Source organism: Hyperolius riggenbachi, chromosome 9 (genome assembly GCF_040937935.1).
Source record: "Hyperolius riggenbachi isolate aHypRig1 chromosome 9, aHypRig1.pri, whole genome shotgun sequence".
In the NCBI taxonomy this organism is placed as follows: Eukaryota; Metazoa; Chordata; class Amphibia; order Anura; family Hyperoliidae; genus Hyperolius; species Hyperolius riggenbachi.
The window spans coordinates 165,042,579-165,065,082 of record NC_090654.1 but is presented as its reverse complement, the minus strand read 5'-3'; the positions used below and the strand labels follow the sequence as shown (position 1 = coordinate 165,065,082).

Here is a 22,504-nt window from a genome sequence, read left to right as displayed (position 1 = left end):
TCCCATTGATTTGCTTTACTGGTCATGTTTTGAACATAATGAATAACAAATCATGCCTTCCGGCTTTATGCATGCAGCACCTGCTGCCTATGAACTCTTTTGTCACTCACTATCCTCTCTCTATACATAGATCAACTGCAGCAAGTCTACTGCTCTTTCTGTGTGTGTGTGTGTGTGTGTGTGTGTGTGTGTGTGTGTGTGTGTGTGTGTGTGTGTGTGTGTGTGTGTGTGTGTGTGTGTACGCACAAACACACACACACACACACACACACACACACCAGTGCATCTCAGTAAATTAGAATATGAATGAAAGGTTAATTTATTTCAGTGAATCGATTTAAAAAAATGAAACTCATATATAATATAGATTCAATACACACATACATACCGAGTAATATATTACAAGTGATGATTATGGCCTACAGGCAAGGGGGGAAAAACTAATTTAGTATCTCAGAAGATTACAGTACTTTTTGTCAAGACACATTCCTTGTGTCAAGCCACTCTTGAACCAGAGAAAGTCTGAAGAGTGTCTTACCTGCGATAAGTAGAAAAAAGACTGGACTGTTGATCAGAGGTCCAAAGCCCTCTTTTCAGTAAAGTTTGCATTTAATTTGAAAATCAAGGTCCCAGAGTCTGGAGGAAGAGTGGAGAAGCACAGAATACAAGTTGAATGAGGTCTAGTGTGAAGTTTCCACAGTCAGTGATGATTTGGGAAGCCATGCCACCTGCTGGTGTTTGTCCCCTATGTTTTGTCAAGTCTAAAGTCAGTGCAGCCACCTATAAGGACATTTTAGTGCATCTAATGCTTTTCTCTGCTGCTAAGCTTCATGGAGATGCTGACCTAATTTGGCACCTGCCCACACTGCCAAATACATCAATACCTGGTTTAATTACCATGGTATCACTGGCCAGCAAACTCACCTGACTGAAATTCCATAGAGAGTCTGTGGGGTATTGTCAAAAGGAAGATGAGAGACACCAGACTAAAAATGCAGACAAGCTGAATACTGCTATCAAAGCATCCTGGGCTTCCATGACACCATAGCAGTTTCATAGGCTAATTCTACATGCTACACCGCACTGAAACTGAAATGCATGCAAGAGGGCTGGCGCTTGCATAGAGGCAAAAGCGGCAATTGCCTCAGGGCCCCCGAGCCTGTGGGGGCCCCCCAAGGTGCCCCTCTTCCCCTTCAGCTATGGTGACCCATGAGAGCAGGGATGCTGTGTGTTTACTCTGTATAGGAAAAGTAGGAGGTAAATAATGAGAACCCCAAAAATGTTTTTTAGGGGACATATGATGAACACCTGATGATATTTGTAAAAACAAAACAGAGGACACCAAGAGCCCAATAGTGCAATATTGTCTGGTAAGCTCAATATATAATATAATGTCAAAGGTTCTTATACTCACAAAGGCGGGATACCATTAGGTAACCACTTGACAGGCAGGTGGGGAGTATTAGTACCTGACCCCACTCAGGTATAAAAGTCGCTCTCTGTAGATAGGAAAATGGGGAAAGAACCCCTCCACCAGGGGTGGACTTAATCGTGCTGTAATATGTACGAACAGAGGCGCCAAGCAGAGTAAAACAATGTTCTAAAAATGATAAAAAGAGGGAAGTCGAGGTGGACTTACCTCCCTCTGGTAGTGGACATATACTCAAATGCAGAGTAAAAAATATACAATTTATTCACAGCTCCATAAAATCGCAACGCGTTTCACGGTCAACAGTCCCGCTTCATCAGGCAGTACAGGAGCATATAAAACTGGTTCAGGTCCATAAAGCGTGTGAGCGCCTCTGATGATATTGGGTGACGGGGGGTTGGATTAGCCCTGGCAGCGGACTCAGGGGACCTGGGGGCGATTTGGTTGGGCCCACCAGTTATTTTTTCCACAGGCCCCTATAGTGGCTAGAACCAGCCCTGTGATACAAAATACACCCGACCAAATATTGTGCATAATGGACATACTTTTCAGTAAGGCAAACTTGTTGTATTGAAAACCATTTTTTATTGGTCTCATGCATTAATCATATTTTTTTGAGATACTGAATATGGAGTTTTTCTTGCCTGTAGGCCATAACCATCAAAATGAAAAACACCTGAAATATATCACTCTGTGGGCGTGATTCACAAAGCTGTGATAACTCTTATCATGGTCGCACCAGCGTTTTGCGTACTATAACGGGCATAACGGTTTTGTGCACAATCGCACATTTTCATGTGAAAACCGTCACATTTTCGCGTGAAACATGACCGTTTTCGGGTGAAAAATCGCATTTGTGCAAGAAAATTCGCGATTGCATGCAAAAACCGTTACGCGCGTTATAGCGCGTGCAAAACGCTAGCACAACCGTGATGAGTGTGTGAATCAAGCCCCGTGTGTAATAAATCTATATTATATACGATTTTCAATTTTTAATTGAATTAAAGAAACAAATTAACTTCTTAAAGATATTCTTATTTACTGAGCTGCACTATTATATATAACATACACGTATTTGCAGAGACAAAGATGGAAAACAACATATATAAAAATTATCCTTCATAATTATACATGGTGGATAAATGGGTTGTGGTGCTCTGGTCTCTGGATCAAATCTTACCCAGAACACTGTCTGCATGGAGTTTGTATCTCGTACCCTCTTCCTATTGAAAAAACAATGGTGTGGTATATGGGGTACAAAGATAGTGGGGTCATTCTTCATCAATGGAAACCTCAAGGCCACTGGATATGCGACATTGCTACATGATGATGTGTTTCCCTCTTCATGCACTGAAGCTGGCACGTTCCCTGAGTTTTTCCAGCAAGATGGTGCACCACCACATTATGGGAGTCAGGTCCGAGCATTCCTAGATGAACAGTTTCCTGGAAAGTGGATTGGTCGTCGTGGGCCAGTTGAATGGCCCCCAAGGTCTCCCGATCTGACCCTCTTAGACTTTTATCTTTGGGGTCATCTGAAGGCAATTGTCTATGCTGTGAAGATATGAGATGTGCAGCACCTGAAACTACGGATACTGGAAGCCTGTGCTAGCATTTCTCCTGGGGTGTTGCTATCAGTGTGTGAAGAGGGTTGCATTGACAATCCAACACAATGGGCAGCACATTGAACACATTTTATAAGTGGTCAGAAACTTGTAAATAACTCACGAAAGAATAAAGTTATGTTAAAACCAAGCACATCATTGTTTTTCTTGTGAAATTACCAATACGTTTGATGTGTCACATGACCCTCTTCCTATTGAAAAAAAACTGAAGTTGGAATGGCCAACTTTAAAATGTCCGCCATGGTCACCACCCATCTTGAAAAGTTCCCCCCCTAACATATACTAATGTGCCACAAACAGGAAGTTAATATCACCAACCATTCCAATTTTATTAAGATGTATCCATATAAATGGCCCACCCTGTACTTAACAGCCCTTTCAAAGCTGAAAAACATGAAAATGCAGTGACAAATCAGCACAGGAAACAAGTGTAGTTATTTCCCCTCACAAGTATGGCAATGCCATGGTAATGCCATATCCCATCTCACTGCTATCATCATGTCCAGACACTAGTATTGTCCCATTTTCCTACAATTATAGCACTGTCACATCATCAGTAGTGCCCCCAGTGCTCCCCATGTGGAGAGGCACAGAAAGCCTGCACTCCCTCCTTTCATGTCTATCTCAATTTTCATGCAACCATTTTCCATTGGTGCTCTTTTTACATCAGTCCTTCCTAATATACTCTCCTAGGCCATATTGCATTGGGGGAACAGCAGAGGCAGTCCTGGTGGTGGAGCATGGCTATAGTTCTAAGAGACATTATCAAATTACATTACACTAAATGTTCAACTATACGTCAAAAAGTTAAAAATAGAAAAGTACTAAGAACAATACTGAGAATCTTACCTGCATCCCAATTACAGCGTAGATAAAAAACAGCATTGCAATAAGGAGGGCAACATAAGGCAAAGCCTGTGGAAAGATCACAGTAAAACAGAGCAAACATCACAACATTAACTTATTTATTTATGCTTATGTAACTTGAAACAAAGTGTAGAGACTTGTCAGACTTGGTATTTCACATAACTCAATGTTAAAGGATAACATTACCTGTTTTCTCCCCCCCCCCCCCCCCCTCAAAAAAAAAACTGGAATGTGTGGCCTAGTGCCTTATTGGTAGCTGTAAACAATACAGTAATAGTGTGTTCATCTGTTATCTATCCACAGCAAGGTGGAAGACAGAAGGCGGGACTTCTAACATACAGTGCAAAGCTTTCAAATTCACAACCACAGACTGCAATTGACCCATCTACTGACTAGCATAAGTCCCACATCTTGTCTATTTACAGGCTTATTTGGGTAGACAGGACATGACATTATTACTGTTCACAAAAGCTAGCTTAAACTGTACTAAGGTTCACTATGCCAGATCACTGTGTCTGGCCATCCTAAAAAGAATCCAAGCCACGTGCGCTTCTGCCCCGCCTCCTCTTTCCCTTCTTTACCACAAGCACAGTAGACAGTTGTAATATTTGTGTGCAGCACTGCTTCCACGCCGTATTACAAATGCCTTTTAGTAAATAACATTTGATAGACTCTGGGTGGGTAAACATATAACTGCATCTATGTGCAAAAGTATGCTTGTGCTTTAATGGCTGACTAAATAAAAAACAGAACAAGGCCAATCTTATGGTGCATACATATGCACAATTACTGTTGTCCTCAGCGATCTGAACTTGATCCTACGGGTGACAGTTTGAGGCCAAGATCTGTACAGATGCAATGCTTGCCTATAAGCTAGTGACACATTCTGTTGCTGTGGAGGTGGGAGGAGAAAAATGCACAGTGCAAGATGGAGGGACACAGAGCAGGAGGAGTAAGGAGTAAAAACAATGGGCGCTGCCAGCGTTCAGACGAGATGATTCGGCAGTCTGGGCCGTTTGCTAATGCGTCGGGGGGATTGGAGGTTGCCGTACACATGCTAGATCTTGCGTGTGTACAAGGGTTTCAGATAAGCAAGCAGATTAGTGTAAATTGGCATAGCTATATCACTTATTGGGTTGTGTTGTGACCTCACATGATCAGCATGTTTTAGCTCACACTATCAGCTTGTTATCTGCAGTAGTTATTGCAGCGCATTAAAAAAGTATCTACAGTGGTGTGAAAAACTATTTGCCCCCTTCCTGATTTCTTATTCTTTTGCATGTTTGTCGCACTTAAATGTTTCTGCTCATCAAAAACCGTTAACTATTAGTCAAAAATAACATAATTGAACACAAAATGCAGTTTTTAATGATGTTTTTTATTATTTAGTGAGGAAAAAAACTCAAAACCTACATGGCCCTGTGTGAAAAAGAAATTGCCCCCTGAACCTAATAACTGGTTGGGCCACCCTTAGCAGCAATAACTGCAATCAAGCGTTTGCGATAACTTGCAACGAGTCTTTTACAGGGCTCTGGAGGAATTTTGGCTCACTCATCTTTGCATAATTGTTGTAATTCAGCTTTATTTGAGGGTTTTCTAGCATGAACCGCCTTTTTAAGGTCATGCCACAACATCTCAATAGGTTTCAGGTCAGGACTTTGACTAGGCCACTCTAAAGTCTTCATTTTAAGAGGCGCTCAGTGTGGTTTTGATGCTGTTAAGCTGTATGCTCCTTTTTGATTGGCCTGATGAAGCGGGATTGAGCCTGTGAAACGCGTTGCCTATTTTTACTGTGGAGTATAAATAAAATTGTTGTTTGACTGTTGATGCCACAGTCCTTCCTTTGTTTGCGTTGTCTGCATGGATGGGATAGGCCCACCACTGCCCCATCGGTTTTAAGCTCGTTTAAGTGACTTTTATTCTATTGGTGCCTCTGGAAAGCTTCTACATAAAGTCTTCATTTTGTTTTTCTTCAGCCATTCAGAGGTGGATTTGCTGGTGTGTTTTGGGTCATTGTCCTGCTGCAGCACCCAAGATCACTTCAGCGTGAGTTGACGAACAGATGGCCAGACATTCTCCTTCAGGATTTTTTGGTAGACAGTAGAATTCATGGTTCCATCTATCACAGCAAGCCTTCCAGGTCCTGAAGCAGTAAAACAACCCCAGACCATCACATTACCACCACCATATTTTACTGTTGGTATGATGTTCTTTTGCTGAAATGCTGTGTTACTTCTACGCCAGATGTAACGGGACACGCACCTTCCAAAAAGTTCAACTTTTGTCTCGTCGGTTCACAAGGTATTTTCCCAAAAGTCTTGGCAATCATTGAGATGTTTTTTAGCAAAATTGAGACGAGCCTTAATGTTCTTTTTGCTTAAAAGTGGTTTGCGCCTTGGATATCTGCCATGCAGGCCGTTTTTGCCCAGTCTCTCTCTTATGGTGAAGTTTTGACCTTAATTGAGGCAAGTGAGGCCTGCAGTTCTTTAGATGTTGTCCTGGGGTCTTTTGTGGCCTCTCGGATGAGTTTTCTCTGCGCTCTTGGTGTAATTTTGGTCGGCCGGCTGGCCGGCCACTCCTGGGAAGGTTCATCACTGTTCCATGTTTTTGCCATTTGTGGATAATGGCTCTCACTGTGGTTTGCTGGAGTCCCAAAGCTTTAGAAATGGCTTTATAACCTTTACCAGACTGATAGATCTCAATTACTTTTGTTCTCATTTGTTCCTGAATTTCTTTGGATCTTGGCATGATGTCTAGCTTTTGAGGTGCTTTATGTCTACTTCTCTGTGTCAGATAGCTCCTATTTAAGTGATTTCTTGAACAGGTGCGGCAGTAATCAGGCCTGGGGGTGACTACAGAAATTGAATTCAGGTGTGATAAACCACAGTTATTTTTTAACAAGAGGGGGGGGGGGGGGGGACAATCACTTTTTCACACAGGGCCATGTAGATTTGGAGGTTTTTTTTTCTCACTAAATAATAAAAACCGTCATTTAAAACTGCATTTTGTGTTCAATTATTTTATCTTTAACTAATAGTTAACGGTTTTTGATGAGCAGAAACATTTAAGTGTGACAAACATGGAAAAGAATAAGAAATCAGGAAGGGGGCAAATAGTTTTTCACACCATTGTATATTTCACTTTTATAATGTTGAGAGATGACTTGTTAACTTCTGCTTTCTGAAAATGTAATGCCCACAATTTAAGATAAACCAACTGGCCAAATTGACCAAGAGAAAATATAAGTCTACTTCTAATGTCTATTCTACAAATATGTATATGTACCATAATAATGGAAGCAATGGGGTACAAGCACATAAAACTGTGAAAGTGACAAAAAAATGACTTTAGAGTACATTTCAAAGGGACCCTGAGCAGTGGCTAAAAAAAGAAACCTGGACTTACCTGGGGCTTGCTCCAGCCCCCCATAGCCCGCAAGGTCCAGCTAGCATCCTCCTGGTCCTTCCTTTCTCCCGCTGGTGGCTGTGGTAATGCGGCGACTTCAGCCCCCGAGCGTGCACTCATGACAGCCGAAGTTGCTGCATTACCGGGGGGCTGGAGGAAGTCCCAGGTATGTACAATTTTTTTTTAGCCACTGCTCAGGGTCCCTTTAAGAGCCAAATAATATCTGCTAACAAAAACACCACAGCTTGTCCAGTAACTGCATTTACTCATGACACATGCCATACCTGGAAAGACTTTATAAATGTCCATAACAAAGTTCGAATGCCTTCACCTCTGCTTAAAAGTTTCACAAGCCGCATGACCCGGAACAGTCGGAAGAACGTGATTGAGATACGAGCGCTGTCTTCTGAGCTCTAAAAGAGACCATGTAAATCAAGAGACAAGAGTAAAAGTAGGCAGACTGGAACAGAACAAGAGAACAAGCAATGCACACAGTTATTGTGTCGAGCAAGGAACAGACCATGTTATGTTGTACATCAGGGATAGACAACCTCAGTGACTGCATTGAGCTACAAATGTCATCTTTTTAGGCCAGACTCATTAGAATTCAGTTCAGCAGCAGGAACAATGAGATTGTCTAGCCTGTTTTGTTTGAGTCCCTTCTTTTGGTAAATGCGCAGGAGTTTATTATTTTGTGCGCAAAGAGACTGCTAGTGGAACCAGTTGATTGGCACTGAAGCTGCACATGCTCAGACAGACTTGGATTCCAGCTGCAGGACAGGAATACACACATGCATTTCTCAGCCTTAGTTCTCACTCAGCTGAAATGATGGTCATTAAAACCCAATGCAAAACCTTTTCCAAGACTAATGAGAAAACAGGGAAGCTGGCAGGAAATGATACAGAATAAAAGCAAGTAGAGATCAAACCATTCCGGGCACCACTCATCTTACCGGGTCCCCGGTGGGGCCTTGTTCAGTTGGCACTGGCTTTAAGAAATCGAGAACATTACATATTAAAAAAAATGGGAGGAACTGGATAAAGAAAACTGCATTTTGAGACAGCAAAGGCTTATGAACAGAACATTCTACTGGGTTTGGACCATCAGTAGTAATGGGTGTTTTTAGCTAGCTGGACGGCAAAAAAAATCAAAGGGTTGCAGTTTAAAAAAAAAATAATAATAATTTTACTTATATGGCCATCGATGTCTACGTTCATGAGCCCTATTGGTTTTGCAACATTAAGTCAGAACTCCCCTTTCTGTAAAACCTTTATGTTATCCTGACATGGACAAACCTAGCCCATATTTTGCCCATCACAAAGTTGGTGACAGTTTAGCTAATTTTTCCATTGCTTCAGACAGCTCTTTAACTAGTAGTTAGGATCGGGTTAAGTGGTACTCTAAAGTTTTGAGTGAAATTGTTAGGGTAAGGTGCTTAACCGTTGATTTTAAGACTTAGGTTAAGGGTTAAGGTTAAGTTACATAATTAGTTAGGTTAAAATAGGACATACGTTTATTGAGTTCAATCAGAAAATATTATAGAACACTAGTCTGCACCCTTACATATCTCAGCTGATGCAGAGGAAGGCGAAAAACCCCTCCAAGGTTTGGGCCAAGTATCTCTAAAAGGAAAATCCTTCCCAACTCCAGATGGCAATCAGATATAATCCCTGGATCAACACTGCCAGGAATTAACTAGTAATTATAGCCATGGATTTCTTTCAATGCAAGGAAAGCATCCAAGCCCACTTGGGCAGATGCAGATATTGAATTTGCAATAACTAATTCCAGACGTTTTAGGCTTATGTTAATATTTAAGGGTAATAGTTTATGTTAATATTTAAGGGTAATTTTGCAATGTACACCAGGGAATGTTTTGCTAAATTAAAATCGATTTGAATATGGTGATCTTATCATAAACAGTCTCTTTAAACTGCCATTTAATTTCAAATGATATGGTTTCTGAAATGCCATGCTTAGTTCTATGAGGTTAGTTTAAAAAGCTCTGAATGAAAATTAACAGATATACAACAGGGGTCTCTTCACCAATCCCAATGGAAGCACTGATCATGTTGCAATGCCTTGCTGTAGTTCCTATAAAAACAGATAACTGTACATGCCACATTTGACCAACTCATGCTGCATGCAACAGTTTAAGTTACTGGATTCTGCAAACGTCAAACCATTTAAAAAATGCTGCAATGCTGATGTATAATGATGCAAGGTCACATTCAAAGGGAACTCAGAGAATAGTCAGCATAATGCATATGGTTGAAAGCAAATAGAGATATTATACAACAGGAGGAAGACCTGTAGATAATAAAGATGAAAAAAAATCTTAGATATAAATATTATAACACATGGTTGTTTCTTCCTAATCTTACCGTTGGTGGCCCAGTTGGGTCAATTTCTGGTGGCTTTGAAAAAATTAAAAGGATTATAAGATGAAGTAAAGTTTCCATATAGGTACTTATGGTGTCAAGTAGTTATGGGATGCTATGTTTCCTGCCTGGAAACCAGCAACAGCTAAGGATGTATAACTACATATTACAGAGTTGAGTACCTGTAGAAATCTTGTTATTTCTTTTTATTTTATTTCATATGCAGCCACCTTTTACAACATCAACCCTAGACTTATTCTTAAAACAGAATCTTTTCGGAGGTTCCATATTATAATGGCAGTAATAATGGCAGTATTTGTATAGCGCCTTTCTCCTGTCGGACTCAAAGCGCTTGCGAGGCAGCCACTAGAGCGCACTCAGTAGGCAGTAGCAGTGTTAAGGAGACTTACCCAAGAAACTCCTTACTGAAATAGGTGCTGGCTTACTGAACAGGCAGAGCTGAGATTTGAACCCAGGTCTCCTGTGTCAGAGGCAGAGCCCTTAACCATTACACTATCCAGCCACTACTGTAAATTATAAACCACATTTTCATGCAGCACTGATCCTGAATAACCTTTTTCTCTTTCCTTCAGTTTATAAAGCATTATTTGGTATTTTAGGTCCAGCATATGGGTTAGGACTGTTCAGTGACAAAAAATAAACTCTTCTATGAACTCATCATTCACCTAACGGAATACCTTGGGGTGTCTTCTTTTTAAAATGGGGTCACTTGTGGGATTCCTATACTGCCCTGGCATTTTAGGGGCCCTAAACCGTGAGGAGTAGTCTAGAAGCCAAATGCCTCAAAATGACCTGTAAAATCCTAAAGGTACTCATAGGACGTTAGGCCCCTTAGCACACCTAGGCTGCAAAAAAGTGTGACACATGTGGTATCGCCGTACTCAGGAGAAGTAGTATAATGTGTTTTGGGGTGTATTTTTACACATACCCATGCTGGGTGGGAGAAATATCTCTGTAAATGACAATTTTTTTGAATTTTTTACACACAATTGTTTATTTACAGAGATATTAATCCCACCCAGCATGAGTATGTGTAAAAATACACCCCAAAACACATTATACTACTTCTCCTGAGTACGTCGATACCACATGTCTTACACTTTTTTGCTGCCTAGGTGCGCTAAGGGGACCAAAGTCCTATGAGCACCTTTAGGATTTCACCGGTCATTTTGAGACATTTGATTTCCAGACTTCTCCTTACGGTTTAGGGCCCCTAAAATGCCAGGGCAGTATAGGAACCCCACAAGTGACCCCATTTTAGAAAGACGACACCCTAAGGTATTCTGTTAGGAGTATGGTGAGTTCATAGAAGATTTTATTTTTTTGTCACAAGTTAGTGGAAATTAATCTTTATTGTTTTTTTTTCACAAAGTGTCATTTTCCACTAACTTGTGACAAAAAATAAAATCTTCTATGGACTCATCATACACCTAACGGAATACCTTGGGGTATCTTCTTTCTAAAATGAGGTCACTTGTGGGGTTACTATACTGCCCTGGCATTTTAGGGGCCCAAAACCGTGAGGAGTAGTCTGGAAACCAAATGCATGAAAATGACTGTTCAGGGGTATAAGCATCTGCAAATTTTGATGACAGGATCTATGAGGGGCTGAATTTTGTGGAACCGGTCATAAGCAGGGTGGCCTCTTAGATGACAGGTTGTATTGGCACTGAAGTGCAGGAAGCGCAGGATGTTCTCAAATCATGACCAGGACATGGCAGCCGAGAACCTGGGCATGTGATGTATTGGGTGTGTAGACCAATAAGACCGCAATACATTATTTTTTACTAGACCCATGTTAAGGAGAAGGCCTCCAAAAATGTTACATTTGGAAACTTGGAGTGGTTTCCACCGAAAAGGCTGGGCACGGTAGCTTCTTGGATTGGCGGTTGTGTATTGTAAGGCATAACGGTTGGTCGCAGCCACAATTAAGTCGTAGAGACCAGCAGTGATCAGGAAAAAAAAATTCTGTTACTGCGGTGGGGCGGGTGAGGGTTTGGCCGGGTGATCAGAAGTACGGGGAGAATAGATACAAGCAATGCACTGGTGAGGTGATCAGGGGGGGTCTGAGGGCGATCTGAGGGTGTGGGCGGGTAATTGGGTGCCCGCAAGGGGCAGATGAGGGTCTGATGGGTAGCAGTGACAGGTGGTGACAGGGGGTGATTGATGGGTGATCAGTGGGTGATTAGAGGGGAGAACAGATGTAAATAATGCACTGGGGAGGTGATCAGAGGGGGTCTGAGGGCGATCTGAGGGTGTGGGCGAGTGTTTGGGAGCCCACAAGGGGCAGATTAGGGTCTGATCTGATGGGTAGCAGTGACAGGTGGTGACGGGGTGATTGATAGGTGATCAGGGTGTGATTAGAGGGGAGAATAGATGCAAGCAATGCACTGGCGAGGTGATCAGTGGGGGGTCTGAGGGCGATCTGAGGGTGTGGGCGGGTGATTGGGTGTCCGCAAGGGGCAGATGAGGGTCTGATCTGATGGGTATGATGGGTAGCAGTGACAGGGGGTGACGGGGTGATTGATAGGTGATCAGGTTGTGATGGGAGGGGAGAATAGATGCAAGCAATGCACTGGCAAGGTGATCAGGGGGGGGTCTGAGGGCGATCTGAGGGTGTGGGCGGGTAATTGGGTGCCCGAAAAGGGCAGATTAGGGTCTGATCTGGTGGGTAGCAGTGACAGGTTGTGACAGGGGGTGATGGATGGGTGATTGATGGGTGATCAGTGGGTGATTAGAGGCGAGAACAGATGTAAACAATGCACTGGGGAGGTGATCTAAGGGCGGGTCTACGGGCAATCTGAGGGTGTGGGCAGGTGATCAGGTGCCCGCAAGGGGCAGGTTAGGGTTTGATCTGATGGGTGGTAATGACAGGTGGTGACAGGGGGTAATTGATGGGTGATTGAAAGGTGATCAGTGGGTGATTACAGGGGAGAATAGATGTATACAGTACATGGGGGGGGTCTGGGGAGGATCTGAGGGTGTGTGGGGGGGTGATCAGGAGCCCCCAGGGGGCAGTTTAGGACCTAATCTAAAATATAGCGTTGACAGATAGTGACAGGGTGTGATTGATGGGTGATTAGGGGGGTGATTGGGTGCAAACAGTGGTCTGAGGGGGTGATCAGGGGGGGGGGGGGTCTGAGGGATGCTGTGGGCAATCAGGGGGGCAGGGGACAGGATCAGTGTGTGTGTGTGTGTGTGTGTGTGTGTGTGTGTGTGTGTGTGTGTGTGTGTGTGTGTGTGTGTCTACATACACAGCTGCCTCCTCCACTGGTGGTCCCTCGATCACTGGGACCACCAGGGGAGGAGACAGCCTGTATAATACACTTTGTATATATTACAAAGTGTATTATACACTTTTGCAGGGGAGATTGGGCTGTTTACAACCTGCCGGCACTGCTAAAAGGCCGGCGAGTTGACGTTGCGGGTGGGCGGAGCCTAATGCCGGCAGATCACCGGCTAATTAGACCCCCAGGTGCCGCCGCCAATTGGCGTTACGCGGTGCTGGGGGTGCCACTTTGCCACCGCTTTTTGGTAGTGGGCGGTCGGCAAGTGGTTAAAGTACACCTGAACTGAGAAGGATGTGGAGGCTGCCATACTTATTTCATTTTAGTTTCAAAGGAAATTTATTGATAAAAATACCAAAAGAAAAAAAGGTAACAGTATAAAGAGAAAATCTCTCTAAGGGGGAGGGAAAGGCAGGGAGGAATAGCTGCTGTTAGTCTGTCTCTTCCTGCATCACAATATTCCTCTAACAAGACTAGAGAGAGACAGCACAGCTTTTTCAACACAAGAAAAAAAAAAGATTTGTACTTATTAAAGGAACATATCAATTAATTTAAATTGCAATCAGAAATAGGCCACAGAACCCCTTTAAGGGTATGTAAAATTTTGAACAAGGCCATTTGATTGCTTACACTTGTCACTAATGTGAAAAAAAATAGATTGGCCAAATACTAACCATGAGTGAAAGAACATTTTGGGCATGATGAATCATAAAAAAGCCACTATTTCACAAATTCTGCCAGGGTATGTAAACTTATGATCACTACGGTATGTATAAAATAACACAAGTACTTTTCAAACCAAAGTTTTCCATTGATCTCTTATTAATAAATTGGTGATAGACAACAAGGTGGACAGCTGACACTTTCTCCCATTTATAAACTGCTCTCACCGCATCATGTCATACAATGTAAAACCATCTTAAAGGTACTCTGTTGCAAAAAGGGCCAAAATAATACAGCAAAGTTTATCACCACTTTATTTTATTTTTTTTATTATCTTTATTTTCCTTTTTAAATATATCATATTACAAAAGACAAAAAACAACAGCACTTTTACACAATATCCACTAAATGGATTTTAAAAACATATACATTTGTCTTTTTAGGGAAAGAGAAATAACCATTTCAGTTTCTTCTCCATCATATTTTAATCAATTCCCCTTTTCTCTTCATATTTATACCATCCTTACTTTCCATCCAATAAATCCTATCACAATCACTTCTATATACATTCATTCTTCACTTTCTCTCTCTCTCTCTCTCATTCTTTCTCGGGTCAATCTGGTTTTCTATACCTTCCTCTTGTGTTAGATTCATTATATCGTTAAGTCAGCTGGCCCCTCTTGTCCTGATCCCTTTCTTACCCTCTCATATTCTGGTGTCAATTTGTATTCCTGCCACTGTTTCCATCTTTCCTCATGTCTTCCCCTATTTCCATGTATATAACTGGTTAAATCTTCAATTCTCCAAACCCCATCTACTTCCACAAACCATTCCCATATTGTGGGCCCTTGAGTTGCCTTCCAGTATTTAGGTATGAGAATCCTGGCTGCATTCACCAGGAATCTCATCAGTGATCTCTCATACTTCTTAGTGGACCAATCATTACTGTGTAGCAGGAAAAAGGCAGCTTCATCTGGGGGTTCCGTCCCCGTGATTAATCTAATTTGTTTCCTTATTTCTACCCAAAATTTCTGTATTTCTTTACACCCCCAGAATACATGTAATAAGTCCCCTCTCTCACTCCCACATCTCCAACAGAGCGCCGAGGCCCCTGGGTACATCCTACTGAGCCTGTCCGGGGTGTAGTACCATCTAACAAAGATCTTGTACCCCGCTTCCTGTCCCCTGGTGGATATAGATGATCTACTTGCCCATTTTACTATATCCCTCCACTGGTCTTCTGAAAATGGTTTCCCCAAATCCCTTTCCCACTTACTCCGAATCTCTACTGTAGGGTCCTCTGTTTCATTTAGTAATGTATATATTTTCGAAAGTGTCCCTCTATGCTGCCCCCTTCCCATGCACAGCTTCTCAAATGGAGTAAGATTCCTACTCAACATCTCCTTAGTACCATAGCTCAGTAAAAAGAATTTAATTTGTACATGGCTCCATTCATCTATTTCCCCTCCCCCCTCCTCCATGCTTATTTCTGGTATGGGTACCCACCTCCCATCCCTCACAAAATCAAGAGCCCTTAATTCTTTCCCCCTTCTCCTCCAACCTGAATACCTTACTGGGTTCCTCCCCATAGGGAAATTTATGTTTCCTAGGATTGGGATAAGAGGTGTTGGCCACGGGGACATTTCTGCTTTCTCCCTATTTTTATCAAAAATCTTTATCGTCGATTCTATCATTTCTGCTCCTTTGCTGGATATAATCTTCCTACTTTTTTGTGCTGACCAGGGTAAATTCCTTAGGGGGTATCCTATTATATCCTCCTCCAGGGCCACCCATCTCTTCTCCTCTCTATGCCTATGCCAATCTATTATTTTAGTTAAATTAGCTGCTTCATAATAATATTTCATATTTGGGACCGCTAACCCTCCCTTTTCTCTTTCTGCTGTCTGCAATCTACCCCTTATTCTCGTCTTCTGGCCCTTTCCCACAAATTTATTTATGGAGCTTGTAAGATCCCTAAAAAATGCAGATGGAACCGGTATGGGCAGGGCCTGGAATAAGTACAGTAGCCGGGGAAGGATATTCATTTTTATTATGGCAATTCGTCCAAACCATGAGAAACTTGGCCGGTCCCAAGCTCCCAAGTCCTGTTTCACCTGTTCCAGGATCGGGGCATAATTATGTATCACCATCTCCTTCATACTAAACATTATTCTTACCCCCAGGTACCTCATCACTCCCCCTGGCCATCTAAAGGAGAAATTCTCTTTAAGCAACTCCTTTTGCTCTTTATTCATACCCCAACTTATTGCTTCACTTTTATCAAAATTAATCTTCAAATTTGACATCCTATTAAAAATCTGGAATTCCTTCATCAGGTTTGGGAGAGAGATGAGTGGCCTCTCCAGGTAGAATAGAAAATCATCTGCGTATGCCGCCACCTTGTGTGTTCCGATCCCTTCACCTTTATACCCCGTATGTTGGAGTCCTGCCTCACCCTGCACAAGAAGGGCTCCACCGATAAAGCAAAGATCAATGGGGACAGGGGGCAACCTTGCCTAGTTCCGTTTCTTATCATAAAGGGTTCTGAAAGAACCCCATTAACTCTTACTCTTCCATTTGGTGTAGAGTACAATGCCATCATCATAATCCCCATTTTTTCCTTTATACCTATGACTTTTAATACTTCCTCAATAAAAGACCAATCCACCCTATCAAACGCTTTTTCAGCGTCTGTGGATAAAAACAAAGCTGCTTCTGATCTAACTGCTACCCACCTAGCCAGATTAATGGTCCTTATAGTGTTATCCCGAGCTTCCCTACCCCTAATAAACCCAACCTGGTCTATATGGATAATTTTCTTTAATAATGGGGATAATCTATTTGCCAAAACTTTGGCAAAAAGCTTGATATCCACGTTCAGTAATGCAATTGGCCTATAGCTTTGACATTGACTAGGGTCCTTACCCTCCTTGTGCAGAACTGATATATAGGACTCCAACATACGGGGGGAAAACCCCTCCTTTGCTCCATCCTTCACCACACCATTGAAAGCCTTCACCAGGTGTACCATGACCTGCTCCCCAAATTTTTTATAATACTCTCTAGTAAACCCATCAGGCCCGGGGACCTTCCCCCCTGGCATCTGTTTAATTGCCAATTTTACTTCCTCCAATGAGATGGGAGACTCCAGAGCTACGGCCTCTTCCTCTGCTAATCTGGGGAGTCTACTCTGTTCTAGATATTCCCTCATCTCCCTCCTTCTTTCCTCCATTCCTATTCCCGAGGCTTCCAATTTTAAGTTATATAGCCTATCGTAGTACTCTCTAAATTCTTTAGCTATTTCCTCTAACTTATGGCAGACCTCCCCCTTTACATTTCTAATGTTGGAGATATAATTTCCTTTTTGTTGCTTTCTAATTGCCCTTGCCAGCATTGATCCACACCTATTCCCATACTCATAGAATGTACGTCTGCATCTCAGGGCCATATTTTTAACCTTATTAAAGAGGATATTTCTCAATCGGTCCCTCTCCTCCATTAATTTTGCTCTAGTACTCTCCTCAGCATCCTGTTTATGTTGTTGTTCTAATTTGGCTATATTCTCCAATGCTATTTTTATTTCCCTATCTCTTTCCTTCTTTCTTCTAGATCCCTTCTGTATTAGGATCCCTCTAATATAGCATTTATGTGCTTCCCATACTGTTATGTCCGAAGTCTCACCATCATCATTGGACTGGAAATAGTTTTCAAGTTCCCCCTTTATTCTCAGGGCCACCTCATCGTTTTTCAGCAAGGCGTCATTCAGTCGCCATACCATTGGTCCCTTACCTCCCTCTCCCCATCTCAAATTCGCCAAAGTTTATCACCACTTTAAAAATCGGTGCCTTAGTTGTATATACAGTATTTGTCCATATATTTTGTGTTAATTTTTCTATGTTCAGAATGCAGGAGTGTGTTTTTTAAACACTGTAGTAAAAAGCACAGATTCAATTCCAGCTTTCAAATGTAATGGAGTAATTAAATGTAATGTGGATTTAAAGGAAGATGTAATAGAGCTTTATATATGAAAGAGAGCTATTCCAGTACTGAAAATAGCAATGTCTTGCATAAGGCATGTCCCCACATTACAAGCATGTAAAGCTAATTAAAGGGATGGACGGTAAAAGCTGGATGCTGTTGGCGCCAGGAGAAGAGTTCATGAACCCAGCTATTAATGTAATGTTCTGCCAAGATCTGTATAGTTGTGGGAGAGGTATATACAGGGGTGCTTTAAAGTTTGTGAACCCCTTTGTCGAAATACGGCCTACAATGCGTTTGTTTTTTTCATGAAATTCCCAAACTAGATAGAGAACTGATTTAAACAAATAACCTGATGCATATTTGTTCATTTGTTCAAAAGTTACGTATGTGAACTATATAAACTTTTAGGATTATCAGTTCATTGTAAGAGAAGGTTAAGTAGATGATAGATTTCAGAATGGAAAACCTTGTATTATTCAAAGAACAGAAATCTAAACCATCACTGTTCAAGTCTGATCCTCACAACACAGGTTTGCAAAAGTCTCATAGATTAACCTCTCCCGGACCGATGCAGTACGAATCTACGTCCAGCAGGTGGTGCTGCGGCCCTGACTGGACGTAGACTCTAGGTCGCAGTAAATCACGCATCCACACCGATACCGCTGATATCACCGCTCTGAACCTGCCATAATTCACTCGCTCTGCCGTCTATAAGATGGCAGAGCTCTGTGAGCCGGTCAGGAACCACTTTCATTTGCTCCTGGCCCTGTCATCACTGTAAGCCAATTCCATCGGCTTACATTGATTGACAGGGTCAGGAGCCAATGAAAGGCGAGATGAGCCTGCAGCGGGGACAGAATGGCGTGACTGGCGGGAGCGACGGATTATTGCGGCGATTCATCGGTAAGCGCCGTTGTACGGTACCAGCAGTCTCTGGTCCTCAAAGAGAACCTGAACTGAGTAAAATTATTTAAAATAAACACCTGAGGTAACTTCAAATGAACATTAAATAGTTACCCTGCTATCAATTCCTCTCAGAACCTCACCATTTTCTTCTGACAATGATCCCTTCCAGTTCTGACAAAATGTTGCCAGAACTAAAAGCGATCATTGTGAGAAGACATTTGTAAGTTTTCTGTAAGTTGTAACGAAAAATGTTTTTCTTTAAAGGTATTATTATTACTATTATTATTATTATTACTGTTGCTTATCTTTTCGAGCAGAGAAGACGTTTTGAGTGTAGGTCCGTTTTAACCAATTTGTTGAATTAAACTGAGATAAAGCAGTGCTGAGTTCATCAGTGCTGATACCAACTGTTTCCCACCCCCTGGCAAGCTTAACAAAACAAAAGTTTTCTAACACAATTGCAAAAAAAACCAGCTAAATCAGGAGACAAAGCAGTCAAGTAGTCAAGGTTTCTTCAAAAGTGAAACGTTAATAAAAATATTCTGAAAGAAGCCACAAAGGGTTAGATTTACTAGCCTACATTGAACTTCACGTGTGGAGACAGCCCACATAAACTGCATATGTCCGTAAATAGTGTAACCTGTGTTATGCATGCAACATATACATTGCTCGTATAACATGCATTACTGGCTAACTAACACTAACCAAGTCAGCCAACAACATACATTTTAAGCAACATATACCTTGTTTGTATAAAATGAGTCACATTATTTACCTAACGTGCTACGTAGTTTGCGTAACCCTTGGAAAAGTTTAGGTGTGCTTTCTGTGCATGTAAAGTTTACTATACATCAGTGAATATACCCCAATGTGTCCTAACTAAGGCAGAGGTAAATGGAGTCATCAAATAACTACTACTGGTAATATGTCATTCTTCAGCCATAAGGCATTAGGCAGTCAAGTGGTTGATACCTTCCTCTATCAAATCCATAGTGTGCATGTATTAGTAAGATCACAGAATGTCAGTTTACAGGGTATGCAGTTACAGGTACCCTTTACATCCAAATAACATGAAATGATCTGATATTAGATGAATGAATAAGTGGACCCATGCGTGAAAGCTATTAATTGGCTAGGAAGGTTAGACACTCAGTGCTTTGTGAGGTTAGCTATATTCTTCACACAAGTTATATACTTGCCTGTATAATTTTCTAGGGACAAAATAAACACAACATCTAGTTAGAATATTTCTAAATTTTGTGTCTGCTCCATTATGACAGTGTATTGAAAATGTAAAGACAGGCATTTGTAATAATCTGAATTTCCACCCTGAAACTGCTCCTCCAGTCAAGTCGTACCTATGGGATGACTGTTTCACTTGTTGTTTAAATCATCTTTGCAATCTATTGCCTAGTATAAGTCTGATGTCTACTAATGATGCTGTTTAATGAGGTATTTTAGCTGAGTACTATTGACAGTTATGTTTATAGTGTCAGTTTAGAAAAATGTAATCTGTTTAATAATTAATATCTGACAGTTTATGGCCATGTTTTATTGCTAAGCCCAGAGGCAAGAGATAAAATGCCATTTCCATGCCAAACACAGGGCAAGCCACCTTGGGCTCATAAAATAAGACAACAAAATATCGCAGAGACAACACTTCGAGATTTAAGTGTGTGGATTCAGATTATTACAAATTCGACTTGGTGTCCATTTATGACAGGTGTGCTTTAAGGAGAAGCCATTAATGTTATAATGGTGCAGCCTTACTTGTTAAGGATCTCAATATGTGACATTCATCTGTATCTCTTTAAAAAGATATCTGTAAGCCTCAACAGGGGCTCCCTTGTTTCTTGCCTGAGCTCACTACTGATGACGGACGTTCATCATAGCAGATCTGCCTGCCATAAGCAGAGATAGTAAATGAGATGCTAATAATTCTGGGTTATGTGCAAATTTAAGTGCATTTGACTAGCCCAATATTCAAGTCCAAAAGCTTCCACTGTCTTCCTACGCCCCTCCGTTCCTGCATCGAAACCTTATTTACAATATTAAACCCCCCCTCCGTGTACAAGCGCGGCTGCACTGCAGGGGCACAAAGCATGGAGCTGCTCATGCATGGCTTTTTCCTCTGTGCACAAGTGGCTCTGTGCTACTTTGCAGGTGCCAACCCTACTGGCACCTGCACACTGCAGGTACACAGAAGGGAGCACGGTTGCAACGATGAAGAGGGCCCCGGCCAGCAGCAGAGGGGTCGTGGAGGATCGGGGAAGCCTCTGGATCAGGCTTTCTCAACCAGGGTTCCCTTGAACCCCAGGGTTCCTTCAGGACTCTGCAGGGGTTCCCTGGCATTTTCCTCCATCGTGGAGGAAGTACAATAGAGCACATTATAATAGGGAGTACTGTAAAAAGAAGCACTATACAGTATTGGGGGTCAGAATAATAATGAGCACAGTATAATGAGTGGCAGTGCACTAGGAGTCAGTGAAATTAAGAGCCTCACCTTATTTTAAAGACCATGCCTCTGGAAAAATAAATGCAGGGGTTCCTCGAGATTCAAAAAAAAAATGTTTGTAGGGGTTCCTTGAGATACAAAACTTATTTGCAGGTTTCCTTCAGGGTAAAATGGTTGAGAAAGGCTGCTCTAGAGCATCCAGAGCCCCCCCCCCCCCCCCTTTACAGTGCTAAGTGTCTTTTCTTTGGCTTTTGGCAGCTTTACTTTAAGCTGTATACAACCTGCATTACATTTGCATGCAAGCCAGAATTATTAGCATTTCATGAACCATTATGAAATAGCAAAGCCTTTAGTTTTCTCCACCTGCAACCTTTGCAGCAGGTTGGGAAAGAAAGCTATGGTGGTCCAGCAAGAGTGCACAATTATAACAATTCAAAAGTGAAGATGTACACTATTATGGATGCAGATTTGTGAATTTGATTCACAGATTACAAACGTAGCAATAATAAATCATGAAAGTAAGGTGCGGTCTGATTCTTCTCAAGCTTACATGTGCTGTGCCATATGTAGTGATGAGAATTTTCCAAGTTTACTGCAAATTTGCTGCACAATTGGAAGAACCTGAAAATGAGCCAAACCAATGCAAGAACTGCTGATCTGATTGGTTCATTTCCATGTTGCATGCAATTTGAAACAGAATTGCAGTAAACTCAGAAAATTAGCATGTCATCGACAGCCTCCAGTTTTAGGTGATGTGTTACGTGCATATTCCCACAGTGCATCTTAATACAGTCTGGCTTAGTTATAGTCTGCTCTATGACTAAGCCTGCATAACCTGCACGCTAACAGTTGCAGTGAAGCATACATTTCAAGTACTGTATGCTGCTACTGTTAGCGCGCACGTTATGTGGTACCACACAGCATGCCTCGCGGTATTCTAATCGAGATACCGGACACTAACCTTTAACTCCTAGAAGGGAAGGTTACCTAATTTTTCAACTGTAGAAGGAACATTTTACTGAACTGGTATGGGGTTTACTTGGTGGTACAACAGAGATCCAAAAATCTACCTTACTTAAGGATCAGTCCAATCTAATGGGGATCAGGGTTCAGAAGAGCAAATCTGCATGGTATACGCTTGTTTTGCAAATCCAACCAAAGGTGTTTACTAAAACCAGTCTTAACGTCATTTGGCTAATGTTTTGCTGATATTTACAGAGCAAAAAATCATCCAAGAGATCATAAAAATCATCATGATTCCACATATAAAGTATGCATTTAGGGCCCTTTTTACAACTGCAAATCTCAAGTGCAAAGGGGAGAATGCAACAGTTTTCCCTCTGCACTTGCTCTGTGATTTTTGGTCCAAATGTGGTGCAATTGTAAAGTCCAATTCAACTGCACTGGATGACAAATGCAACAAAAATGAAACAGGCAGTGCATTACGATTCAACAAGAATCACATCACATTGTAACACAAGCAGTG

At 41.8% G+C, this 22,504-nt stretch overlaps 1 protein-coding gene across 12 annotated transcripts in view; it reads right to left on the bottom strand.

Moving 5' to 3' along the window:
- The window catches only part of CACNA1D (calcium voltage-gated channel subunit alpha1 D), a 665,324-nt gene that overhangs the window by 130,829 nt on the left and 511,991 nt on the right, over positions 1-22,504 (bottom strand). For 7 of the 12 annotated variants that reach the window (XM_068253660.1, XM_068253661.1, XM_068253653.1 and 4 more), the window contains 2 exons: positions 7,608-7,736; positions 3,901-3,966 (listed from right to left, as the gene is read on the bottom strand). In XM_068253660.1, coding sequence (XP_068109761.1) covers positions 3,901-3,966; positions 7,608-7,736 — 195 coding nt within the window. Of the gene's footprint in view, positions 1-3,900; positions 3,967-7,607; positions 7,737-8,276; positions 8,313-9,708; positions 9,742-22,504 lie in introns of all 12 variants that reach the window. The other 5 variants (XM_068253651.1, XM_068253650.1, XM_068253652.1 and 2 more) reach the window with 1 other exon arrangement.